This window comes from Pelophylax lessonae (genome assembly GCF_965119305.1).
Source record: "Pelophylax lessonae genome assembly, chromosome: 1".
NCBI classification, from domain to species: Eukaryota; Metazoa; Chordata; class Amphibia; order Anura; family Ranidae; genus Pelophylax; species Pelophylax lessonae.
In genome coordinates, this window is record NC_138768.1 from 434,914,923 (window position 1) to 434,939,194 (window position 24,272).

The following is a 24,272-nucleotide window of genomic DNA, read 5'->3' on the forward strand; positions in this document are numbered from 1 at the left end:
GATTTTTCAATTTTACTTAGAGGAACATTATTCTGAAATTTTAAAGACAATTTTTAGAAGCAGCTGTTCATACACGTGAACTTCTGCCTATCTTTACTTCTCAGATGCTCGGACTATCCTAGATGCCCTTTATGCCCAATCATATTGCTAACCTATTGCAAATTAACCTAAATAGCTGCAAAATGTTAATCCAGCTTTTCCTTGTTAGTACTACTTTGCAAGCTTTTTTTTTTTCCCTGTCCCAACTTTAAGACATATTGTTGCCATAAATTTCAAAATGATCCTATACTTTTGTTTCAAATGGTACATTTAGAAATGTTGTAAAGTAAGAATGCTTTGAAAAATAGATTTTAAATTGTTTATTTAGAACAATTTACCAAATGCAAAGTGAGCAAACAGAAAAAAAGTCTAAATCAAATAAATATTGGCGTGACTACCCTTTGTGCATGTGTAAGAATTGATGCTGGTTTAAAGCCAAAGTCATGAATTTTGTAGGATTATTCAGGTGTATCATTAACCAATTATACCAAGCAAATGCTAATGATCATCAATTTTATATGTAGTTTAAAACTAATTTACTGAAATAGAAACAGCTGTGTATGAGACGAAAAACTGGAAGACGGTTTAATGTCACAAGACATACACCATGGCAAGACTGAGCACAGCAACAAGACACAAGGCAGTTACAGTAACAAGGCTAAGGCATTCAACTATGCATGAAAACATAGGAACTGGGGTGCAGAAAATGGCAGCAGGTGCTCTGGATTAAGGAGTCAAAATGTGAAATATTCAGCTGTAGCAGCAAGCAATTTGTTTGCCAAAGGGCTTGAGAGCGGTGACTGGAGAAAGTGCAGAGAAGGGCAACCAAACTGATCAGAGGCATGGAGGAGCTCGGCTTTGAGGAAAGATTAGGCAAACTGAATTTATTCTCTTTTGGGGAGTCCATATAGTGAACTTGGTGTGGAGTTATTCACTTTAAGGTCAACACAGGACAAGGGGGGCACTTTAAGTCAAGAGGAAAACAGATTTAGTCTCCAAATACGGTTTCTTCACAGTAAGAGCTGTGAAAATGTGGAATAGACTCCCTCCAGAGGTGGTTCTGGCCAGCTCACTAGATTGCTTTAAAAAAGGCCTGGATTCTTTCCTAGGTGTACATAATATACATGGGTACTAATATTTATAGGTAAAGTTGATCCAGGGAATATCCAATTGCCTCTTGGGGTGTTCAGGAAAGAATTATTTTCCCCCTGCTGTAGATATTGGATCATGCTTTGCTGGGGTTTTTTTCACCTTCCTCTGGATCAACTGTGGGTGTAGGATTGTGTATGTGGGATTGTATGGTTGGGTTTTCATTACTGTTTTTTTTTTTTCTGGTTGAGCCAGATGGACTTGTGTCTTTTTTCAACCTAAGTACTGTATGTAACGCAATATTAAAGGTCTGCAGGCAAGTAGACATGGTGGAGGTTCCTTGCAAGTATAGGGCTGTTTTCAACAAATAGAGTTGGAGATTTGGTCAGGATCATTGGTGTCCTCAATGCTGATAAATACAGGCAGAAAATTATCCATCATGCCATAATCATGGAGGTGTGTGATTGGCCCCAAATTCATTCTGCAGCAGCATCTTTGAGTCGGTCTGGTATTGCATGAAGAGACAAAGGATTGAGACTGACTATATTCACAGAAGATCTGCAGTTAGTTCTCCAAGATGTTTGGAACAACCTACCTGCGGAGTTCCTTCAAAGACTGTGCAAGTGTACCTAGAAGAACTGATGCGGTTTTGAAGTCAAAAGGTGGTCACACCAAATAATAATTCTATTTGGATTCCTCCTCTGTTCATTTACTTTCACATTTTGCTAATTGATAAAAATAAACTATTAACACTTCAATTTCTGAAAGCATTCTTAATTTACAGCATTTTTCACACCTACCTAAAATGCTTGCCTTTTGCACAGTAGAGTATCTATTTTATTTATATATATATATATATATATACATACATACACACACACATATACATACACACACATATACATACACACACAAAATCAAACTACTGTATGTTAGGACATTAAGGTTAACCTGTGATTTGTGCAAGCAAACTAAGCTTCTGTCTTCCCCAGCCTTACATTCCCTGTGGCCACAGAAGGAGAAAACGGAATTTTTGTAAAATCTTACCTGTAAAATTCCTTTCTCTGAGTCCTCCGACAGTCGCCGCCTCTTCATATTCGTCACATATGGGGTATTAGACTTTGCTCCGAAGGAGTAGCTAGGCAACAGAATATGTTAACAATAAAGCTTTAACATATCCCACCCTCAAGGGGTGGTCCCCTCAGTCAATACCCTCCTACTTCCTGCAACCATATCTCAGTTTTAGTGGAATAGCAGTAGAGTATACAATCAAACCCCAAAAGAGGGGCGGGGGCGGCGACTGTCGGAGGACTCAGAGAAAGGAATTTTACAGGTAAGATTTTACAAAAATTCCGTTTTCTCTTACGTCCTCCGACAGTCGCCGCCTCTTCATATTCGTCACATATGGGGACGTCCCAAAGCAGTGCAAACATGAGGGGTGGGAAACGCATCCGCGCCGAAAGGCAACGCAGTCTCCACATCAAAGAAAGGAACCTTACCAAAGGAAGGAAACCAGCTGGGCAACAGCAAAAATAAGTGCTCAACAGGAGCAACAACCCAGGAAAAGACAAAAAGACCAGGGGATACAAAACTTATCCCAACAGCCAGGAGTCCCCAACAAGGGACCCTAGGGAACAGCCGCACTAAGAACCTTGCGGCCAAAGGAAGCATCCGCCGATGCCTGAACATCTACTTTGTAGAATTTTGTGAAAGTGTGCACGGTCGACCAAGTCGCCGCCTTACACACCTGGGCTACAGAAGCCCCATGACGACAGGCCCAAGACGTACTCAGAGATCTAGTAGAGTGCGCCTTCACAGGCACAGGGGGAACCTTCCCCTGCAAAGCATAGGCCTGTTCAATGGTCTGCCTGATCCATTTGGCGATGGTAGAGGCCGAAGCCGCCATGCCCTTCCGAGGACCCTCTGGAAGAACAAACAAGGAGTCCGTCTTTCGAAAAGACTCAGTCGATTTAAGGTAAACCCTTATCGCCCGAACAACATCCAGAGAGTGCAATCTCACCTCCTTTGGATGTTTAGGCTTCGTGCACAACGAAGGCAAGACAATATCCTCATTAAGATGGAATTCCGAAACTCGTTTCGGCAGAAAAGAAGGATTAGGTCGCAAGACCACCTTATCCAAATGAATAACCAGGTACGGAAACTTGCAGGACAAAGCCGCCAGTTCCGACACTCTGCGAGCCAAAGTGATCGCCACCAAAAAGGCGACCTTTTTGGACAACATAGACAACGAGATCTCCCTGATCTGTTCAAAAGGAGCACGTTGTAACACAGAGAGAACGAGATTCAAGTCCCAAGGGGGCAGAGGATCCCGCCTCGGGGGAACCAGATGCCGCACACCCTGAACAAAGGTGCCAACCAAAGGATTGGAAGCCACGGGACGTTGAAACAGAACGGCCAGAGCAGACACCTGACCCTTTATCGTAGCCAGCGCCAAACGCTGATCAACACCCGTTTGAAGGAAAGACAGCACACGGGACACCGAGTACGTGCGGGGTGAAAACCCCCTGGACTCACACCAGGCAAAATAGGCCTTCCAAGTACGGTAATAAACCTTCCCCGAGGAAGACTTCCTCGCGTTGATTAAAGTATGAACGACCTCCGGAGAGAGACCCCTCTCCTTCAGGACCTCGGTTTCAACAGCCAGGCCGTCAAGCCAGCGACTGTAAAGCAGGATGGTATATCGGTCCTTGAGACAGTAGATCGTCTCGAAGAGGCAGACGCCACGGGGCGTCGACCGCCAGATTCACGAGGTCTGCGTACCAGGACCGGCGAGGCCAGTCCGGTGCCACAAGAATCACCGTGTTGCGTTCCGAGTGTAACCTGCGAAGGAACCTGGACAGCAACTGAATCGGTGGAAACGCGTACATCAGCCTGTACTGATGCCACGGGGCCACTAACGCGTCCGACGCGTCTGCCCGAGGGTCGCGCGTCCTTGCCACGAACCTCTTCACCTTGTTGTTGAGGCGAGACGCGAACAGGTCCACTTCTGGAAGACCCCACTTCGCGCACAACATCTGGAAGACAGCCGGATGGAGAGACCATTCCCCCTGATCCAGGGTCTGGCGACTCAGATAGTCCGCCTGCCAGTTCTCCACTCCCGGAATGTGAACCGCCGTTATCGCCGGGACATGAGTCTCGGCCCAAGACAGAATGTCGGCCACTTCTCGAGCCGCTCGGGCACTCCTGGTGCCCCCTTGGTGGTTGATGTAGGCCACCGCCGTGGCATTGTCCGTCTGCACCCGAACCGGGCAACCCTGCAGCCGGTCCGTCCAGCGATGAAGACAGAGCCTTATCGCACGCAATTCCAGAATGTTGATCGGAAGGGAAGACTCCCCCTCCGACCAAGTCCCCTGAGCGGACAGAACGCCCAGAACTCCACCCCAGCCCGACAGGCTGGCATCCGTGGTGATCACCGTCCACGAGATCGGACGAAACGACTTGCCCCCGGACACCAACGGGGACTGGAGCCACCACAGAAGGTTTTCCCTGGTGCGAAGACTCAACGAGATTTGAAGATCCAGAGATTGAGGTCGCCCGTCCCACCTGGACAGGATCTCCGCTTGGAGACCCCGCGTGTGAAACTGTGCGAAAGGAATCGCCTCGAAGGCCGAGACCATCAATCCCAGACATCTCATACACGTCCGCAGAGACGAGATCGGAACGTCCCTGAGGGACCTGACTTCCTCCCGGAGAGTCCTGAGTTTGTCTTCCGGCAGGAAGACCTTCGCCTGCACCGAGTCCAGTATCATTCCCAGATAGGGGAGACGAACCGACGGACTCAGTGTCGACTTTGGAAAATTTATCGTCCAACCAAACTCCTGCAGAGTTTGCATTGTGACAGACAGGTCCTCCTCCAGACCTTGTCTGGTCGCAGACCGAACCAGAATGTCGTCCAGATACCCCAGGACAGAAATGCCCTGGGCCCTCAATAATGCCAGAACCGGTGCAAGCACCTTGGTGAAGACCCGCGGAGCCGAGGCGAGACCAAAGGGCAACGCCACGAACTGGTAGTGATCCTCCGCAATGGCAAAACGAAGGTACCTCTGATGACCCTCGAATATGGGGATGTGAAGGTACGCATCCTTCAAATCGATGGAGGCCATGAATTGCCCCGGAACCAGGGCAGCCACCACCGACCGCAGGGATTCCATGCGGAACTTGCGAACCGAACCTTGCCCTCCTTTCTGGGCACGGTGAACAGATTGGAATAAAACCCCCGAAACCTGTCCCGATGAGGCACCGGGACCACCACTCCCTGAGCCCTCAGGTCCCGCACCGCCAGGCGCAGATCCCGCAGGCGCTCTGGAGACAGTTGAAGATTTGAGGGAAAAAATCTGCTCTCCGGCCGAGAGAGAAACTCGATCTTGTAACCAGATCGAACGATTTCCAGAACCCATCTGTCCCGCACACGGGCCAACCAGGGCTGAAGAAAACCGAGCAAGCGTCCCCCCACCCCAAAACTGGGTGAGGGCGCCCCTTCAGGCCGAACTGTTATGGGCTGCAGGTCCGGATTGGCCGGACTTCTGTTTCCCAGGGCTTCTTCTGAGAGCCTTGACCTTTGAACGGTTTGCCCTTGTAGTGCGGCCGAAAGGCACGAAAGGACCCCTGAGGGGGCCGAAAATTTGCATGCTTCTTCCCAGAAGCCCCCTTAGCCTTGGGGAAATGGGGCAAGAGAGTGCTCTTACCCCCGGTGATCCCCTTAATCAACACATCCAGGGACTCCCCAAAAAGGCGAGACCCATCATAAGGCAGATTGGCTAAGGTCTTACGTGAAGATTGGTCCACCGACCAACATTTTAACCAAACCAGGCGGCGAGACAACACCGCCACGCTGTGCACACGTGCAGCCAACGGAATCAAGTCCAGGTCCGCATCACACAGATACATGACACCCTGGTGGATCTGATCCACCATATCCAGGGTCGCCGCCGAGGCCGAATCGGCCACTAGGACGCGCCTAAGCATCTGCGTCCAACTTGCGATCGCCTGGGCCGCCATGAGAGAAGCAAACAGAGCCTTAAGCATAGAACCCGTAACAGAATAAGTATGACGGGCAAGAGACTCCAGTCTCCTATCCGTGGCATCACGGAAAACAGGGGAACCCTCTGCAGGAATCGCAGTGGCTTTGTTCAAAACCGCAATTGCATGATCCACTGGTGGAGGCACACACCACCGTTCATCAGTGGCAGGCGAAAAAGGATAACGCAGCTTGAATTTACTTGGTACCGCAAAAGGTTTGCGCAGATCGCGCCATTGATCCTTAACGGCGCGCTGAAAATCAGCATTGCAGGGAAAAACCTGCGGCGTCCTGCGTTTTCTCTGCGTCCCATAAGCCGCCAAGGCAGCGGGGGGACACACCTCGTCCTGCAAACGCAGCGTTTGCTTAATGGAAGCAATCAACTCATCCATGATTGCAAGCTCTTCAGGCGAGCCAGGGGGAGAATTATCAACCCCCTCAACTTCAGCCTCCACCTCAGACCCCACTAGATCAAGAGAGGAGCGGGACCCCGATAAGGAGGTCCCTGCCAGAACAGCCCCATCACCTTCACCCTCAGAATCAGAGGACAGAGCAACTCTGGGCCGTTTAGTAGATTGAGCAGCCACCAGCATTTGCACCTGAGCAGCAAGGCCAGCCACAATAGTGGCTAAATCCCCCCTGGGGGGGAAACAGCGGTCCCCTGGCTTTCCACCAATACTGTAGGAAATTTGCCCTCCTGAGAATCCATTGCCCCTGTAATGCCAGACAACCAAGGGTTAACTGCCCCTTTTTAGCAAGCGCGGCAAGCGCAGCCCACCGCACCACACTCAAGCACAATGAGACCCCCACAGGGAATATGCAAACTGAACACAGGCAATGGATAGCAAGAACAGAAGGATAAAACCTGAGGAGACCCTCGCCGCTGCTGCTGCCTCGATCGGTGTTCCTGGAAAGAGGAAGTGATGCTGCCAGGGCGCTCTATGTAAGCCTATGGAGGCTACAAGAAAATGGCCGCCATGCATGTAAACCATGCGGCCGGAGCGGGTGCAGGCAAAATGGCGTCGTTTGGCGCCGAAAACGCTGCTCCACAGTGCATCAAAACACATATTACAATCCAATATAAGGATACATGTTAGATCGCCGCAGCGATCGCTGTATATGCCCAAACATGCCAAGAAAAAACATGCCCCACAGCACACAGCTCTCACACTGCCCAGCCTGACACACACAGTGTCATACAGCTCCCCCCCCCCTTGCAGCCCACAGCATGCAGCCGAGAGATAGGGAGACAAGCAGTGTGAATAGAGGCAGGTTACACAGTCCCAGACTGACACCCCCCCAGACAGACAGGTCCCCACATAAATACACTTACCGCACATGGCGTGGGGGACCCGCACAGGCGAACAAGCCGCTGCACATGAGGCAGGGAGAGTCGCAATTCAAGACGCACAAAATGGGGGTTAAGAAACCGCACAGCGTCCAGTGAGGTAGCCACCTCACCAATCATCCCTGCACCGAACAGGGATGGGTCGTTCACTATGCCAGGAGCGTTACCTGGCTGAACGCTCGATGGCAGACTGGGAAGCCACTGACCCACGACCTGCGACCAGGGGGATCAGCCCGAGACCCAGTCCGCATGATCCTCTTCGTCCGAAGAACTAACTAACGCTGACAAAATAACAGCTAATAAAAGGTAGAGAGAAAAACTCAAACAAAATATTAAAAAGAAGAAAGAGTCTGGGACAGAAAGTCCCAGCACAGAGAGAGCCAGCCACTCCTGACAAGCTAGACATTAAAACTGAGATATGGTTGCAGGAAGTAGGAGGGTATTGACTGAGGGGACCACCCCTTGAGGGTGGGATATGTTAAAGCTTTATTGTTAACATATTCTGTTGCCTAGCTACTCCTTCGGAGCAAAGTCTAATACCCCATATGTGACGAATATGAAGAGGCGGCGACTGTCGGAGGACGTAAGAGAAAGCCCTCTGTTTGTTACAAGTAGGAACTTGGAGTTTAAATAGGACTGAGGGTGTTTCTACATGACAGCGCTGTTTGCCTGAGTAGCCAATCACCAAGTACCATCACTTTCACATAAGGGATTGAGTCCCATGCTCCTCATACCCAAAGTATCAGGTATTCCTCTTTGCTCACAGCAGCCAAAACAGAGCTGTGGAGTAGTGAAGGAAAGGAAAGTATATGTAAATGGGGAGCACTACCATGGGAAAAGTAAAAGAACACCATCCTTGCTGAAACATAGGTGTCATTTCAATAATCCAGCTTACATTTTTCCTCCTTTTCTTGGCATTGGGAGAGCTGCTAAACTGTGGTCCAAAAACAGACTACCTAAATAATTGCCTTTGGTCACCATTCCTACCCCACTACACTAAACCACACCATCTGTCTGTATAGCTAACAAGGCACATAAAATCAAAGGCACTAATGCAGAAGTGTTTTTTTGTTATAGAAAGGATGGTCTTCAAACATATGCACATGACAGCACTGTGTAGGATTATTTTCCTTGCAACATTTTTTCTTTAAAGAAGTGTTTACAGGAAGACGAAAGATGCATGTTGTGTAGGATAAGCAGTCAATTACCCTTGCAGTAGCATCAGCACTATCCTTTTTATGTTTACTGATATTGTGTTCTAGCTCTTTTATCTTGAGCTGGATGTCGTTGTTGCTTTCCCTCATCTTGCCAGCTTCTGAGGACTTGCTCTTAATTTCTCGGTCATGGCCCATGATGATCTCTTTTTGCTTGGCCAGCTCCTCCTGGGCTTTCTTGACAATTTCCTGGCAAAATATATAAAGGCACGCATTTGAAATATGTCATACATTACCCACTTATTAAAGTGGAGTTCCAACCTCAAAACAAAAAATTTTTACATCCGCTTGCTCTAGTAACCTGAAAAAGAATTGGATAATCACGATTTTTTTTTTTCTTTACTTACCTTGTTTTTGAAGAAAATATCCCTACCTTCCTTCCACTTCCTCCCTCTGCGGCCGTGGCCCGCGCCGTGACTTCCTGCTTGCATTGACTCCTGGGAGCTGAACATCATCGCTCCCAGGAGTCAATGCGCCTGCACAAGCTCTGCTCGTCACTTCCAGTGCAGGTGCATCATTGCCCAGAAGCTGTGCAGGGAGGACGCGCCTGCACCGGAAGTGACGAGCAGGGCCGGTGCAGGGCACTCTGGGACTCCGACGTCACCGAAGAGGACGCTCTGTCTTCAGCTGCCCACACCCGAGATGGCAGCGCTGGACAAGACATTTTCAAGGTAAGTATTTCTTCTAAAAAGGTAAGTGAACCCGGAGACAGTTCAGAGGCTAGCTCTGACTGTCCCAGGGGTATTTTTATCGAAAATAATTTTTTGAGGTCGGAACTCCGCTTTAATGTGTTCTTAGGAAGTAATTCTTTACCTTGTTCTTTGCTACACCAGCTGCCATGCTGTCTATTTGCCCTTGGAAGTTTTTAATGGCTTCATCCACGGCTTCAATCTGCTGTTGGTAGGTTGTCTGTTCTCTTTTCATTTCCTCCAGTTCTAACATAAGAGCATCCACCTCCTGTGGAAACGACAAAACTTTTCAATTGTAAAATCGAATTAACACTCCGATCACTTCAAGCCTTATATGCACTTCAGTGCTTTTTGCCAAAGTAAGCTACTTTATTATTCAAGCTATAATGAAACAAAATAAGTCAAATTTGCAATGTCAAAACACAGCTAACTTGTGGTGCCTGAAAGCATTTTGACATTTTTAGTTAATTAACAGGTTCATTTTAATCCAATGTACCTTGCACATTTGCAGAAACACATTCAGTATGCTGTGTAAGCAATGTATAAGTTAAAGTAAACAGACTTCCCTTTTAAACCCCTTTCTGACAGCATGCATTTATGCGGCTTCACTGGACTGGGCTTGTTTTTCGTGGGGCTGCATATATGCGTTTCTGCCTTTGTGCTGGGAGCGTGCTCCCATCAGAGACTGTGGTCTCACTGGGAACACCGGCCCCTGTACTAATGATTGGGACCCGGAAATCCCGGTTCCCTGAATGAAAGCCTTTGATTGGTTATCACATTGTTCAGTCACTGTGCAGCCCACCCCTGTGTTTTCTCTCTCTGAATGGAGGGGAGCGATACGTTGTATCTCTCCCTCGCTCTCCTTGCAGAGAAAAATAATAAATTAAAAAAAAAAAAAAAAAACTGTAAGAGGAGAATAAAAATAAACAAAACTGTAAAAAAAAAAAAAAATACCTAGATGAAGGTTTGATCTAAAACAGTGCTAGGACAAGTGTCTGGATCAAGAGTCAAATTTCATGGTCAGTATTTCGTTTTTTTAAAATAGAATCAGCGTGTTTTAGGTAGAATAACCCCCCCCCCCCCCAAATGCGCACTAGTGTTTCTGGGCTGTACTATGAGTACATACAACTAACATACACATATGTGCTGTGATCATCAGGAGCAGGGGAATTTATTTTGGGTTCTTTGGTGGTAGGTTATGATAGTTGTTAGAAATATACAGCTTAAAAAAAAAAAAAAAATTATAAAATACTTTTCGGGCCAGTTTTTTTTTTTTTCTCCTCAAAAGAAAATGCAGGATATCAATACTATTTACCACCAAATGAAAGCCCAATTTGTCCAGAAGAAAAAAAAAAAAGTATAATCCCCTGGATGCACAACATAGTTGTGATAATATTTACGTTTTTACTAACACGTCAAAGTTGCAAAATTTGCTTATGCATTACCATTTGTTTTACCCTTAGATGGGAAGGGGTTAATAGGTGTCACTACAAGTGGTACCTAAGACAAGAAACAAAAAGGTGTAGGCTGTTCATTACCCTTTTCCAGGAATGCCTTTTCAATGGTCTGAATGTAAGCCTATGCCTAGCAGGCACTCTTATTGGACAAGGGACCAGTGTTTGGGGGAGGTTGGGGTTTAAAATAGATATCCAGGCTTCTCCAGCAAACTGAAATCTTAAATGGCGCAAAAAAGGAAGCCAATAGTAGGCTTCTTGTTCTTATGAAGCACTTTTGAGTTCAGATATTAAAATAAATAACGGGTTTGTGACATGAGTCACTTTGGTTGGGGGGCTTGTGGAACCCAGATTGCTTAAGGGAGGTTGGGAGACTACTTGTCCAGCTTCCCCAGCCCCCCTTATGTGTAAGTCACCCTGTGTCTATTAGGGGCAAAGGGTGACCAAGAACCCCAGTTTGGTCTGCACTAATCAGACTCGCTATACAACCACACTGGACTCAGCCTTTCATGTTACCCCGGTTATCCTGGGTTCTATAGGTGTGGTTTGTGTTGAAAGAGTGAAGGGGCTCTTTCACTTGGGACAGTAATATTTCTGAACAGTGTCCTTCAGGAAATATATGAAGATATATTGCAGATTGCTAGGATATTGCAAACGTGTTTCATAGACCCTTGCTAGTGGGTTGGGGGTTTGTTATTGTTGAATACCTACATTCCATTGTTCCTGTCTGCCTTGCGTAAGCTTATTATGGGATGTGTATGTTTGTGTGGATTGGCTCTAAGGGGGAAGGAGGAAGAGTGTGTATCTCCCTGTGCTTTGTGTTTCAATAAACAGTTTGATTCTGGTTTGACTCCAAAACTTGTACTGTCGAGTTCTTGGGGTAACTATAGCCAGATTCACGGATCCCGTGTTCCAGAGCTTAGGAAGCAGGTTCTTGGCGGAGATACTCAGTCGGGGTGTCCGGGTTCCGTCACAGGGTTTACCTTAATGGCATTACTTGAAACACAGTTTTTTTTACACTTTAATGAACCCCCCAAACCTTTAAAATGTCAGTAAGAAAAGGTTGGCACCGACCTGCTGTTTCTCCTTCATTTTCTTACTGGAGGCATCAGCCTTCTTTTTGGCTGCATCTAGCTTCTGCTGAGCCTCTTTTAGTTCTTTCTCACGCTCAGCTTCTGCGTTTTTCATTTTGTGCTCGAGGACCTTGTATTTCTCTTCTGCCTTTTTCTGTATCTCCTTTGTCTTCTTTAGAGTTTCTTCACTCTCCTCTGACAAAAGAAATAAAAGAAAATCACAATTGGACCAAAAAAAAAGAAAAAAAAGGAAGTAGCATTATTATCAAGATCAAAACTACTCAGCAATGTCTTTACCAATTGTTTGCTTCAATGTCTCCAGTTCCTCCTGCTGCTTGTGATAGGAACTCTGCTGGAGTTTTGTAAGCAGAAGATCAGCTTCTTCAGACTTTGTTTCCCATTGCTGCTTTAGTTGGCGATATCTGAAAAAAAAAAAAAAAAAGAAAAGGACTTAACAGGAGGCACATTCTAACCGCTCTGAATTTTTGTGATGCTAAAAACTTCTGCCTACTTATTACCAGCCAATATGTACTGGTATTCTATATCTCACTACAGCATAATGTGAACCAAATTACTGTTATGCCATCTAAATTTTCATGTCAGAAGAAAGCTTTTACTTCTTAAGTTCTGGAAATGTAGACACAAGAGCAGACTGAAAATTACATCCATTAAAACAAGAAATTGAAAAGAGTGGACCAGAAGCAGATCAAAATGATTATGACCATATTCTAGGCCTGACAATTTATATGCTACAGCTAAAGTGTAAAAAAAATTTGAATAAAACAGACTACCGTGACTGCTGAATACTAACAAACAGCAGTATGGACCTAGGACAGGGTGCACTACCTATTAGATCAAAACAATAAGATTTCTGTATGAACATCAAATTATTTTCTTGAAAAATAGAGACACAAGAAGTCATAGTGTGGGGTTATACAGCCGCCTACACAAAGATTAGACACTGGCAAGCAAATCTCTAGGCCAGCCCAGTATAGACATCTACCCAGCATGTCTGAGTTTGTAGCAAGCAGTACCAAGAACATATTCCTAAAACAAAAAGGGTAAGACCGGTGTCCCACAGAAAATAATTTCACGGCGAGTAACTGTAGTGTTTTTCTTTCACATCCAATGAGGGACACAGATAGTTCTTGTAATGTAAATCAGAACTATTCGATCTTTGAAAAATCAACAACCCCTAAAAACATATTTACATGAATACTAATCAAAAGGCAGTATGTAAATAACTCAGCTGATCTGCATAACTGATCAATTCCTGCGCCAAAGGGGGTCTTGAAAAGGGTCTTCACTCAAAAGCGAGCACAGGATCTAGCCACACCCTAGGGCAGTGATAGCAAACCTAGCACCCCAGATGTTTTGAAACTTTATTTCCCATGATGCTCCACTACACTGCAGAGTGCATGAGAATCATGGGAAATGTAGTTCCAAAACCACTGGGGTGCCAAGGTTCGCCATCACTGCCCTAGGGAGTCTCAAAGTGTCAGGCAAAGTGGTGTTAAAACAATAACCAATCTTGGTAAATAACCACTCCAAACAAGAAAAAAAAAAAGATTTAAGATGGTATTAAAAGTACCATGTTCACTTCACCATCCAGGCTTACTGACCTGGGCTATTGCTATATAGCATCTTAGACTGTGATACGGGAAAAGGAGACCATACCTTTCAGCTGTATTTTTTAGTGCAGCTAATTCTTTCTCAATGGTTTGCAGCTCTGTCTCTTTTGTTCTTAGTTCATCCTGAACCTCTTTAATCTCCTGAATCTTTGATAACAGTGAAGGAGCCTGAGAACGAGCACCTGCCAAAAAGAGACTGCATTATTGAATAATCACCTCGCATTCATTCAGTATAGCATAAGAATGTGCTACTCAAGCATTCTTCAATGGTTAAATAGCCAGCAAACAAGCTAGACAAATTGATTACAAATACTTATAAACAAATTACATTTACCTCCACTTAATGTTCCTTGTGGATCAAAAGTATCCCCGCCAAGTGTAACAGATTTGGTCATTATTCTTCTGTCAAATGTCACTTTTTTGGCATTGTCCATAGTATCGCACACTAATGTAGTTCCAAAGACATACTCCATAGCTTTTTGCAACTCTGAATCATAACCCACCAAAGTAAGAGCCAGATGCACATTGTCAGCTCCCACCTGCAAAAGAATATTTATTTACTAATAACATCCAATAGGAAGCATGATTTAGCTAGGGGGAAAAAATGCATTCTAGGGCCCTATCGTTGGTCCTGAAGCCCTGTTTGTGCACCCAGACACATGTTCACACTTTTTCAGTTAAACTGTATTAAAGAAGAATAATAAGAATAGAGGAAAAAAAAAAATATGGGATTTTTGACTTATCGTAAAATCCATTTCTCTGATGTTCATTGACGGACACAGCTCCTGGTATTCATAACCATTGGGTTTTACTGCCCCTTACAAGAATAGGACACTAGGCAGAAAATAATTCTAGCTATACCCATGGGCAGCTCAAGGAGATATTCTCCCTCTCTCTGCTATAGGTACTCCGTTTTGTTACAAGCAGTGTCCGGAGAATAATAACTGCACAGAGGGGTGGGTGCTGTGTCCGTCATTGAAGGGCAGGGTATCCTGATGGTCCCGCAGTGCTGAAATAATGGCGGCACAGTTGCCATCAAAAATTAAACCACCCCCACAGCGCCACCCCTTCCATGACCTAGTAGGCCTCAAGGCGCAGCCTACATTTTTGTGGCTGCCCAGCTGCGAGCCTCAGCGGAGCCACCACCCAGGGGCAACAGAGAGGAGGGCGGATCCCCAAACAGAGGGTAGTGGCTTAAGCCACCCTCACTGGGGCCCCCCCACATAGCTCCCGACCAGTAGGCCGCAAAGCTGCAGCCTAAATTTAGGGCCGGATCTGGCCGCGGATGCCAAACCATCCGTTCACCCAGCCCAAAAACTGCAGCAGGGAACCCTGAGGACATTCCTGCCCTAGTCCTCAACCCCCAGGGTAGCAGGGGAACCCTGCTCAACCCCCCATTGTGCACCAGGAAAAACCCAGTCAGCAGCAACTCCAACAAGCCCCCTTTAAGAGCATGTGGCAAAAGCCACCACAGTGACAACCAAACTTTTAGAGGGCTGGGGGGGGGGAGGGGGCGGCTCGGTGGTCCCACCGTCCCAGGAAGGGGCCACATCCACCCCAAAAACCTCCAGGGTAAGTGGGGGCTACTTACCATACCAGGAACAGGGTCGGCGCCGCTCCTGACAGACCACCGCTCTATCAGGATGTGGGTGGCTGTCAGCCAGGAAGGAACGCTGCAACTCAGGCCAAGGCAAGGTCATATGCGCCCTCGCGAGACATTAACTCGCAGGCCAGCCCCCGTCTAGTGGAGCTATGTCGTGCCCAACCTAGCGTAGAGCTGAGGCCTGCGCCCACTCTTTGGCCAGACTGGGGGACCCTCTGGATCTAGATTATCAAGTCTGGTCACCCAGACTGGCAGTTGATAGATTCTCACAGGCACAAAATAAAGAAAAAAAAGTAAAAATTTCCAGGACTAGAGATCCCAGCAAGGAACTAGGTACAACCTCCAGGAGGAAGCCGTAGCAGACAGGTACACATTACCCGCCTAAGCATGTCCAAGGAGTGAAATGCAACCTCCCTTAGGGTGCAATGATTGCAGGCACAGGGAAGGCAGGACCATGTCCTTATTCAGGTGAAAATTGGACACCACCTTCAGAAGGAAGACTGGATGCAGATGAAGAAACATATCCCTGAATTAAATTAAATATCAAATTAAATATTGAGACTCACAGGAGAAGGCTGCCAGCTCACACACAAAGAGGTGATAGCAACCAAAAAAGCGACCTTCTCAGAGCAGAGTAAATAAGGGAATCTCTCTAATATTCTGAAACAGATGTTTTTGGAAATCCGAAAGAACCAGGTCCAAAAATGGCTGCAACAGAGAACTACATGACAAAACCCTTGGCTGAAGGTACAAAGTGCGTGGCCAAGTGACATTAAAAGAAGATAGCAAGAGCAGAAACCAGACCCCTAAAGTAGAAGAAGTTAAGCCTAAAACTAAAGCTAAATCTCTTGGCAGCCACATTCTAAGACTAAAAAAAATCGCTATACATACCTTTTCTACAGCGGATCCGGTCCGTTCTTCAGCAGCAGATGCTATGTAGAAGAGATAGCTGACAAAGGCTGGGTGTTGTTGCCCACAGACTTACTATGGGTCTTCTGTTGTCAGCTGCCTCTCATGCACGTGCCTACACAGAGAAGCCATCACTGACAGCTCACATGGGACCAGCTGCAGAAAAGGTATGTATAGCAATTTTTGCTTTACAGTGTTAAAGTTGACGTTCAGACTAAAACTAATAGTACTTAAGGCAAGCTTTTTCTCAATGCCCTTCTGAAGAAAGGCCAAAACCTGGGTCACAGAAGCAGCATGGATGCACCCCTGCAGCCTCTTACTACGATTTGTAAGCCCTCCAAATGTGAAGATAAATCTTCCTGGAGGTAGCTTTACATGCCCTTAACATGGTAGGGATCATAGAGGTTGGCAAGCCCAATAACCCCATAATTTAGGAACCTGGCTTTTAATAGCCAAGCTGTGAAAGCCAGTGGCTGTAAATCCTCCCTTAGGGGCACCAGCCAGGGAATGTCTGAGCAGCCACCCATTGGCACACTAGGGTAGGCCAATCCAGAGCCACCAGAATGATTGGAATCCCTTCAGCCTCCATCATGTGCAGCAGACAAGCAAAATCATAAATTAGATAATGGTTCCAGCACAGCACCAGAATGCCTGTCGCATCTGCCAGGGGATCCCTCACCCTTGCCAAGAACCTAGACACCTTCCTCTTTAGGCGTGACTTCAGAAGATGCCCTACCACAGACAGATTTTTTTGGACACATCTGGGTGTAGAGACCATTCACCATTTTCCTCCCTGATGATTGACCTAGGCAGAGATGTGGCATTGTCTGACTGGATCATGATTGGGTGAAGATGCTCAGTTCACGGTTTTAGATATAGCCTTCTTGCCCAGAGCTCCAGGATACTGATTGGCAGCTGAGATTCTTTTAATCTCCAGCAGCTCTAAACCACTAAACCAACCTTGACCCTAGGAAGGAACCTAAACAGGTTGGAGTAAAAACTTCAAAACATCTCTGGGTCCAGAACTGGGGTAATCACTCCTTGAAGCAGGTCCTTCACCACCTCAAATACAGCCCGTAGGAGAGATACAGAGGCGAAGATTGGAAGTAAAGAATTTTTCTGGTGGACTGAAACGAAATTCTATTTTGTAACCCAGTCCATGGACCCATTTGTCCACAGGTCAGCAAACAAATGAAGCTGACCCAACACTCTGAAAGGGGTGGGGCAAGCCTTCATGCCAAGGAGGACTTGCCCACGGGGCCTATGGGGCCAAAAGCACTTGGCACCACTCACAGAAGTCTTAAAGGGCTTGGATCCCTTGTCCGAAGAACCAGGGACACAAAAAAGCCTTGCATGTGCAGAAAAAGGTTGTCCGTGCCAACAACAAGGTTCCTTCCCCTTAAACTGCAGGAGGAAGGTACCCTTTCCTCCAGTAGGGTTCTTTACAATATCATCCAGTGTAGCACCAAATAGGAGTTCTCCCTGGCATGGCAAGTACGCCCGGGCCTTCTTAGACATCTGGTCCGCCAACCAGCATTTGAGCCAAAGGACTCGCTAAAAAGGAAGGCACCGCTGGGGGAGGATTCACTGAGCACAGGAAAGTAAAATAGCTCAAAACAGGCTGCAGCAAAAAAAGGGGGGGGGGGGGTACCAGAAGGACTTGACACCAAAAGATACCCAGGTCATCTGAAGGGGAGCACTGTGAGCCATCCACACTGCAGATAATCAGATAAGAGGAGACCAGAACCCAAACCAGGGTAAAAAAAAAAAAAAAAAAAAAAAGCACCTCAAAGATGTCAGCTGCAGAGAAAAAAAATGGCTACTGCAGCTCCCAAGGCAATGACCCCCACTGGAGTACCATATCCCACCCCAGTGCCCCACTATGCCACTACCTAGGTCAGGGGAAGGCAAGTGCACCAACCAGACAGGGGAGAGGGGAAAAACGGTGATTGGCAAGTGAGATCCAGGCCTGCAGGGGGGCGGAGAAGAAACCCACAGGGCCGAACACCTCAAGGAGCATACACACACACACACTATGCATGCCCAGGGAGGAAGGGGAGTCATCCATTTACCAATCCAGGGAATCAAGGGTAAGACTCCAGAGACAGGTCCGCCTCCTCCTGTGGTAGGGGGCTGTCAGCCATGGGAAACACTGACACGGATGTCGGGTGCCCGGTCATATGTGCTCCTGTGAAAGGATAGGGCTGTCACAGTCAACCAAGTGTACAGCTAGCTGGCTAGGCTGGGGGGGGGGGGGGGGGGGGAACTACTGGATCTAGATTCGATTATCCAGCCTGGAGGTTGAAAGAAAAAATCTCCACCAAAGAAAACAGCAAAGATAAAAAGGGAGGAAAAAAAAATAAAAAGCTATAGAACAGGTTCCAGTAGGTAACTAGGTCCTCACTCCTGAACACTAGGCAAATATAACTGGACTATAGCAGGGGGGGGGGGGGGTTATACCAGCTAGTATTGCCTATAGGCAGTGCTGCATTTTTTTCTGCATAATGTCCTGGCGCTATAAACCTGAGTATAAGAAGAACGGAAGAGAAATTAATGTAATTCAATTTAGTAGTCTGTGGATGTCGTGGCTGCATTCAATTTTCTTTTTACAGGCTTATTTTCCTTTATTTTCACCCGATGATCCTGCCAGTACCACACTTCCAGTCTTAGGAGGCAACACTCACTTACTAATTTAGGTTTATGGATAAGCAGAATGGTAACCCCTAGAACAATACTACTGAACATATCTCACTCTCCATAACATAGCGAGGAGGGCTAGTCCACAGAGAGAACTAGGAACATGGTTAGCTGTGCAGCATGGGAAGAGAGCACATGGAACTACCAGCTCACACAATTTTTAGGAGTAGCAGTTTTTTTTTTTTTTTTTTTTTTTAAATCATTTATCGAACAGATAACAAAACACTTAATATCATATTGAGCAGTAAAAGGGGGGGGGGGGGGCAATTAAGTTCATTGTTACAATGTCCTCCAGAAAACCATCAAAACAGCACTCAACCAGGTCACCATTGAGGAATTACCCAGATTTGCAGAAAATCTATCTAAACATATACTCAAACAGTCATATTCTTTCCCCAAGTAAGGACATGATATATAGAGGTAACCACGTGGAAAAAAACATCTACTGACCATTACTTTCAGCAATTATAAATGGGGTAACTGTACTGCACCAGTTTATTTAGACTTCCCCCATCATATAAAAGAAAGCATTTTTTTTTCCAAGTTTATTGTAACACTTACCAAGTTTTTGGCAACGTTAACAGTATCATTTCCTAATCGGCAAGCTGAAATTTTATTAAGTGGGATGATAGTGAGTCTGCGTTTTAACTCTCCTTTCTCCAGCAATTTTTTACCTGTGACCTAAAGTACAAAGAAAGACCATGACAACATAATACATTACATTACCATGCAACTCAGCAATATTGCAGTTTACCGCCATCCAGTGAACATCGAAGGGAGCGGGATTGATGTCTGCTTGTCGCCTGATAAGCCGGTCTGCCGTGCCGTATAGCCACCCCCCAGTCGAAGTCGGAAGTGATGAAATGCGTCGGAACATGGCTATACCGGATTGTATGGTGAAGGAGTGTAGGACATTGTCTGAGGTCCAGGAACCAGCATGGAGTTGGTAAGGGCCCTAGCAACGCTCCACATGCTCCTGTATTTATACCAATGTGCTATTTTACTGTCTACATTGCAAGTGCAATAGGAGAGGGTTTATTATATAGAATAAAGTTTTCAGTTAAAACAATATCACACAAGTGGAGGTTTCTCTCTTTTATGATCATTGCGGAATCGTGTGCAAGAGGACACCCTGAGATCATCTATCCCACTTGGTGGTCTGTGTTAATATTGTGATCCCAAAACACATATGCCCACACCATGAGAATGGGGGGCCACGATCTCTGGTAATAAGAGACTAACCGTTGGGAATGGTTTTAGCACATTGGTGGTGGAGTGTTCTAAGGTGCTCTGAATTTCATTCACCAGAGCCACACCTGGACAGCTTATATGGGACTCTGAACACAGAGGATCTCATCCAGGACTGTTTTTTCACTGTCAGCATGATTGCTTTTAGCTTGTTGTGGGACAATATACTTTCTAGTTTGTCTTTTTCACAGGTTCTTCACTGAATTTATTTCTGTTATATTATGTTTGTAGAATTGATTTATTTGAATCACTTTATGCACAACACTGTGTAGGATTTTGATTGTATGTACACTCATTTTGGGGAATATTGCAGTTTAAAACTACAGCACACTTTTTATTTGGTTATCTCTAAAGTGTAATATTCTGGAAATACCTACTTCAGTATCCACAACAACATTGTACAACCGCCCTCCAGCCACCACTTCTAAAGCTGTTGCAGAAGAAGGATCTTTAACGGTTATCAATGAAGCAACAAGTCCCTTCACACGATTCCGATCCCAGTTCTTTTCTGGATCCCTTTAAAATAGAAATGAATATGTATATAAAAGCAATACTTTACTGTTTGAGAAATATATTGTCTAAAGAAGACTGTCAAAGAGGCCAGAAATAAAAACAGCGACTTCCTCAATGAATCCTTAATTGGTTCTAAAGGCCAAAGATTTTTTTTTCACCTTAATGCACTCCCTCTGCATGAAGGCAAAAACTGGATTTTTGACTTACTGTAAAATCCTTTTCTCTGAAGTTCATTGATGCAGCTCCATATTCTTCTTGACCATTGAGTTATGCTGCCCCCTACAGGAGTAGGACACTAGGCAGGAAAAATCTTTACCACGCCTATGGGGCAATCCCTGCAGGCATACACCCGCCCACTCTGCTATAGGCTTCAGTTTTGTGGCAAGCAGTGTTTAGAAGAAAAAAAAAACCCTCCCACTCATAATTAGAGGGGTGGGTGTTGCGTCTGTCAATGAACTTCAAAGAAAAGGATATTATAGTAAGTCAAAAATCCAGTGTTCTCTATCGTTCATTGACAGACACAGCTCTATACTCTTCTTGACCATTGGGATGTCCCAAAGTAGTATTTGCATGGGGGGGGAAGGGAAAAACAAAACAAAAAAAATGCAGAAAATAAACTTAATTCCCCAAAGGCTAAATTTAGCCAACCAGGTAACTTGAAGCTCAACCAGGAACAACTGGAGATCACCTAGAAACAACATACACCCTCAAAAGAGAAATTTTCTCTGGCGAGGCCAGTCTGGGGCCACCAGAATGACCGGAATCCCTTCCACCTCTATTCTGCTTTGGCAGGAGTTTCAGTGGACAGAACGCATAGATGAGCCGATATTGACCCTAAGGAGCCACCAGTGAGTCTGTGGCGTCGGCCAGAGGATCCCACGACCTGGCTACAAACCTCTGAACATTCTTGTTGAGTCGAGAAGCTAACAGGTCGACATCGGGTGTCTCCCACCGGACACATTGGAGGTGAAACACCTCCGGGTGCAGATACCATTCCTCCTGACGCCTTAGGTAATCCGCCTGCCAGTTTTCCACTGGGATGTCCACTGCAGAAAGGGCTGGAAAAAACATTTCCGCGCATTTCAGGATCATGACACTAGGTGCCCTCTTGATGATTGATGTAAGCCACGGCCGTGGCATTGTCCGATTGAATACGGACTGGACAACCCTCTAAACGATTTGTCCAGTGACTCAGGCAAAGCTTTATTGCTGAGTTCTAGAATATTGAATATTCATCAGAAGTCTGGACAGTTCTACCGTCCAGGACCCCTGGACACACAGCTTCCCCAGCACTCCTCCCCAGCTGGACTGGCTGGTGTCTGTGGTTACCACAGTCTAAAGTGGGAGGAAGGACTTGCCCTGGCGTAGTGCTAACAAGTGAAGCCACCATAGTAGAGCAGTCTTTGTGTTGTGACTCAACCGAATCATAGTGCCCAAGGACTTTGGATCTTTGTTCCGTTTGACAAGAAACTCCCTTTGTAACTAAGCAAACGAAACCGCCTCAAAAGTCAATAACAGACCCAATGCCTGCATGAAAGTCCGCAGAGACAGATTCTGGACTCTGCTCCTATTATCCAGCAGTCAGGACCAGATAATCCAGTTGTAAGGATGGTACCAGGGCAGATTTTTTGAAATTGATGTTCCAACCAAACTCTTGCAGAGTCCATACAGTGATTCTCAAGTCGCCCAACAGGGCTGAATGAGAGTCTGTTCTTAGGAGGAGCTTGTCCAGGTACCCTAGCACCATAATCCACCGTTGTCGCAGTAACGCCAATACCGCAGCCAACACTTTGGTGAAGACCCTGGGGGCAGAGGCGAGACCAAAAGGTAACGCCACAAATTGATAATGCTCCTCTCCTACAGCGAAGCAAAGAAAATGCTGGTGTCCAGCGTAAATAGGGATGCGTAGATATGAGCCCTTGATATCTTTTGGAGGCCGAAAAGTGTCCTTGGGTGTAGAGATGCCACTACCGTGCGAATAAACTCCATTTTAAACTTCTGTACCCGCACAAAGCGGTTCAGAGCCTTGAGGTCCAGGATTGGACGTACTTTGCCTTCTTTCCTGGGCACAGTGAGCAGGTTTGAATAGAACCTCTGAAAGCGTTCCCGAGAAGGAACCGTCACAATCACCCTTTGTGACAGCAGATCTTCTACCGCCTCTCGTAGATTCCTTAACCGGTCTGGAGATAGACAGATTGGACGGGAAGAACCTGTGACGGTCGGGCCCCGAATTCGATCTTGTAACCCAATCGGATCAGTTCGTGGACCCATTTGTCCTGAATCAAGGAAGTCCATGATGGGTGAGGGCGCCCCTTCATGCAGACGGGGATTTGTCTGCAGGTCTGGATTGGCCTGTTCTTTGCTTACTCGACCATGTCGAAAGGGCCACCTGTGGGCTGTGAAAAAAGGCACCTGTCTATTACGCAGTGACTTGCCCTTGGCGGATTGAGGAAAAAGAGTACTCTTCCTGCCTGGGAGTCCTTTGATTAACTCATCCAATGAGAAACCAGTCTCCTGAAAAGGGGAGATCTGAAAGAGACTTTGAGGCCTGATCTGCAGACCAGCTTTCTAGCCACACCATGCGTCTAATAGCTACCCCCACCGCAGACACTCTAGCTACAAGGAGGGAGGTTGCATCTAGTGACGCATCACATATAAATAGTAGGGCTTGGACCACTTGGTCTGTTAGCTCTGTCAGGCCCGGGAGAGCTGTTCTATTTCGAAGTCACTATTTAGTAACTTTGCCCATTCTGTTATGTTGTGGGACACCAGAGTAATCATGAAGATTGGTTTAAGTATTGAGCCTGCTATCACGTATAAGTGCCGGGACAGAGACTCAATCTGTCTATCCACGGGGTCTGTAAAGACTGGGGACTCCTCCATCGGGAACACAGCCGATTTGTTCAGTCTGGAGACCGGATAATCCACCTTCGGTGCTACGGTCCATGGTTGCATCCACTTTTGACACCAGGTTTTCCAAAACTGCCATTAAGGCAGACACGGGTTGCGACCCGGAGGTTCCTGCAACTGCAAGGAGAGGATCAGTAGGTGAAATTTGTTTCTTGGACTCCATTATGAACCCTGGAATAACGCAGTGTCACTTCAAAAAAAATTTCACAAAAAAACGGACCGCACTACTGCATCAGCGGCACTACAAGTCTCAGCCACTAGCACTGCCGATAACAGGGTAATCGAAGAAGACCTACAGGGACCCCGATGTACATACCACCAATCGATATGGAGGAGAACAGAATCTTTCTGCTGTGTAGAAAAAAAGGATCTTCCCAGGAAGAGGAAATACCTGGGTTGTTCACTAGAGTAAAGGCCTAGCTGCTTCCTGCTGTCCAGCAATCGCAGACTCCAAGAAAATGGCCGCCCAATGCATTCCCATTTGGAACCACAAAAACATGGCCGCCAATGCATTTCAATAGGGAAATCTGCAAAATGAGGCTGAAAGATCCTACAGCAAATGGCCGCCCCCCACAGCGTGCCATGCGGTCTCCAGGACCCCCTAAGGGGTCCACAAGATAGGTGGCATCGGGGGGGTCCCCTACCAGGACTAACCCCCCCCCCCCCCCCAACATGTCCGCATAGTGGCCTCGGCACGTCCACCCCCCCCCCCCCCCCGAGGACCCCCCTTTTGCTGACTTAGGTAGGTACCTCTATGACTGTTGGGGAGGGAGGCCTTGGGGGGGCCTAGAACCTACCGAGAGGCCAGGGGAAATGA

The 24,272-nt window shown here is 46.5% G+C and overlaps 1 protein-coding gene across 1 annotated transcript in view; it reads right to left on the bottom strand.

The window, feature by feature from the left end:
• Window positions 1-24,272, bottom strand: part of SMC2 (structural maintenance of chromosomes 2) — a 68,132-nt gene that overhangs the window by 13,091 nt on the left and 30,769 nt on the right. Inside the window, exons 13-20 of the mRNA XM_082245337.1 lie at window positions 20,410-20,548; window positions 19,346-19,465; window positions 13,910-14,114; window positions 13,622-13,757; window positions 12,242-12,366; window positions 11,946-12,139; window positions 9,542-9,685; window positions 8,723-8,917 (exon numbers count right to left, since the gene is read on the bottom strand). Of these exons, the coding sequence (XP_082101463.1) occupies window positions 8,723-8,917; window positions 9,542-9,685; window positions 11,946-12,139; window positions 12,242-12,366; window positions 13,622-13,757; window positions 13,910-14,114; window positions 19,346-19,465; window positions 20,410-20,548 (1,258 nt within the window). The remainder of the gene's footprint in view (window positions 1-8,722; window positions 8,918-9,541; window positions 9,686-11,945; window positions 12,140-12,241; window positions 12,367-13,621; window positions 13,758-13,909; window positions 14,115-19,345; window positions 19,466-20,409; window positions 20,549-24,272) is intronic.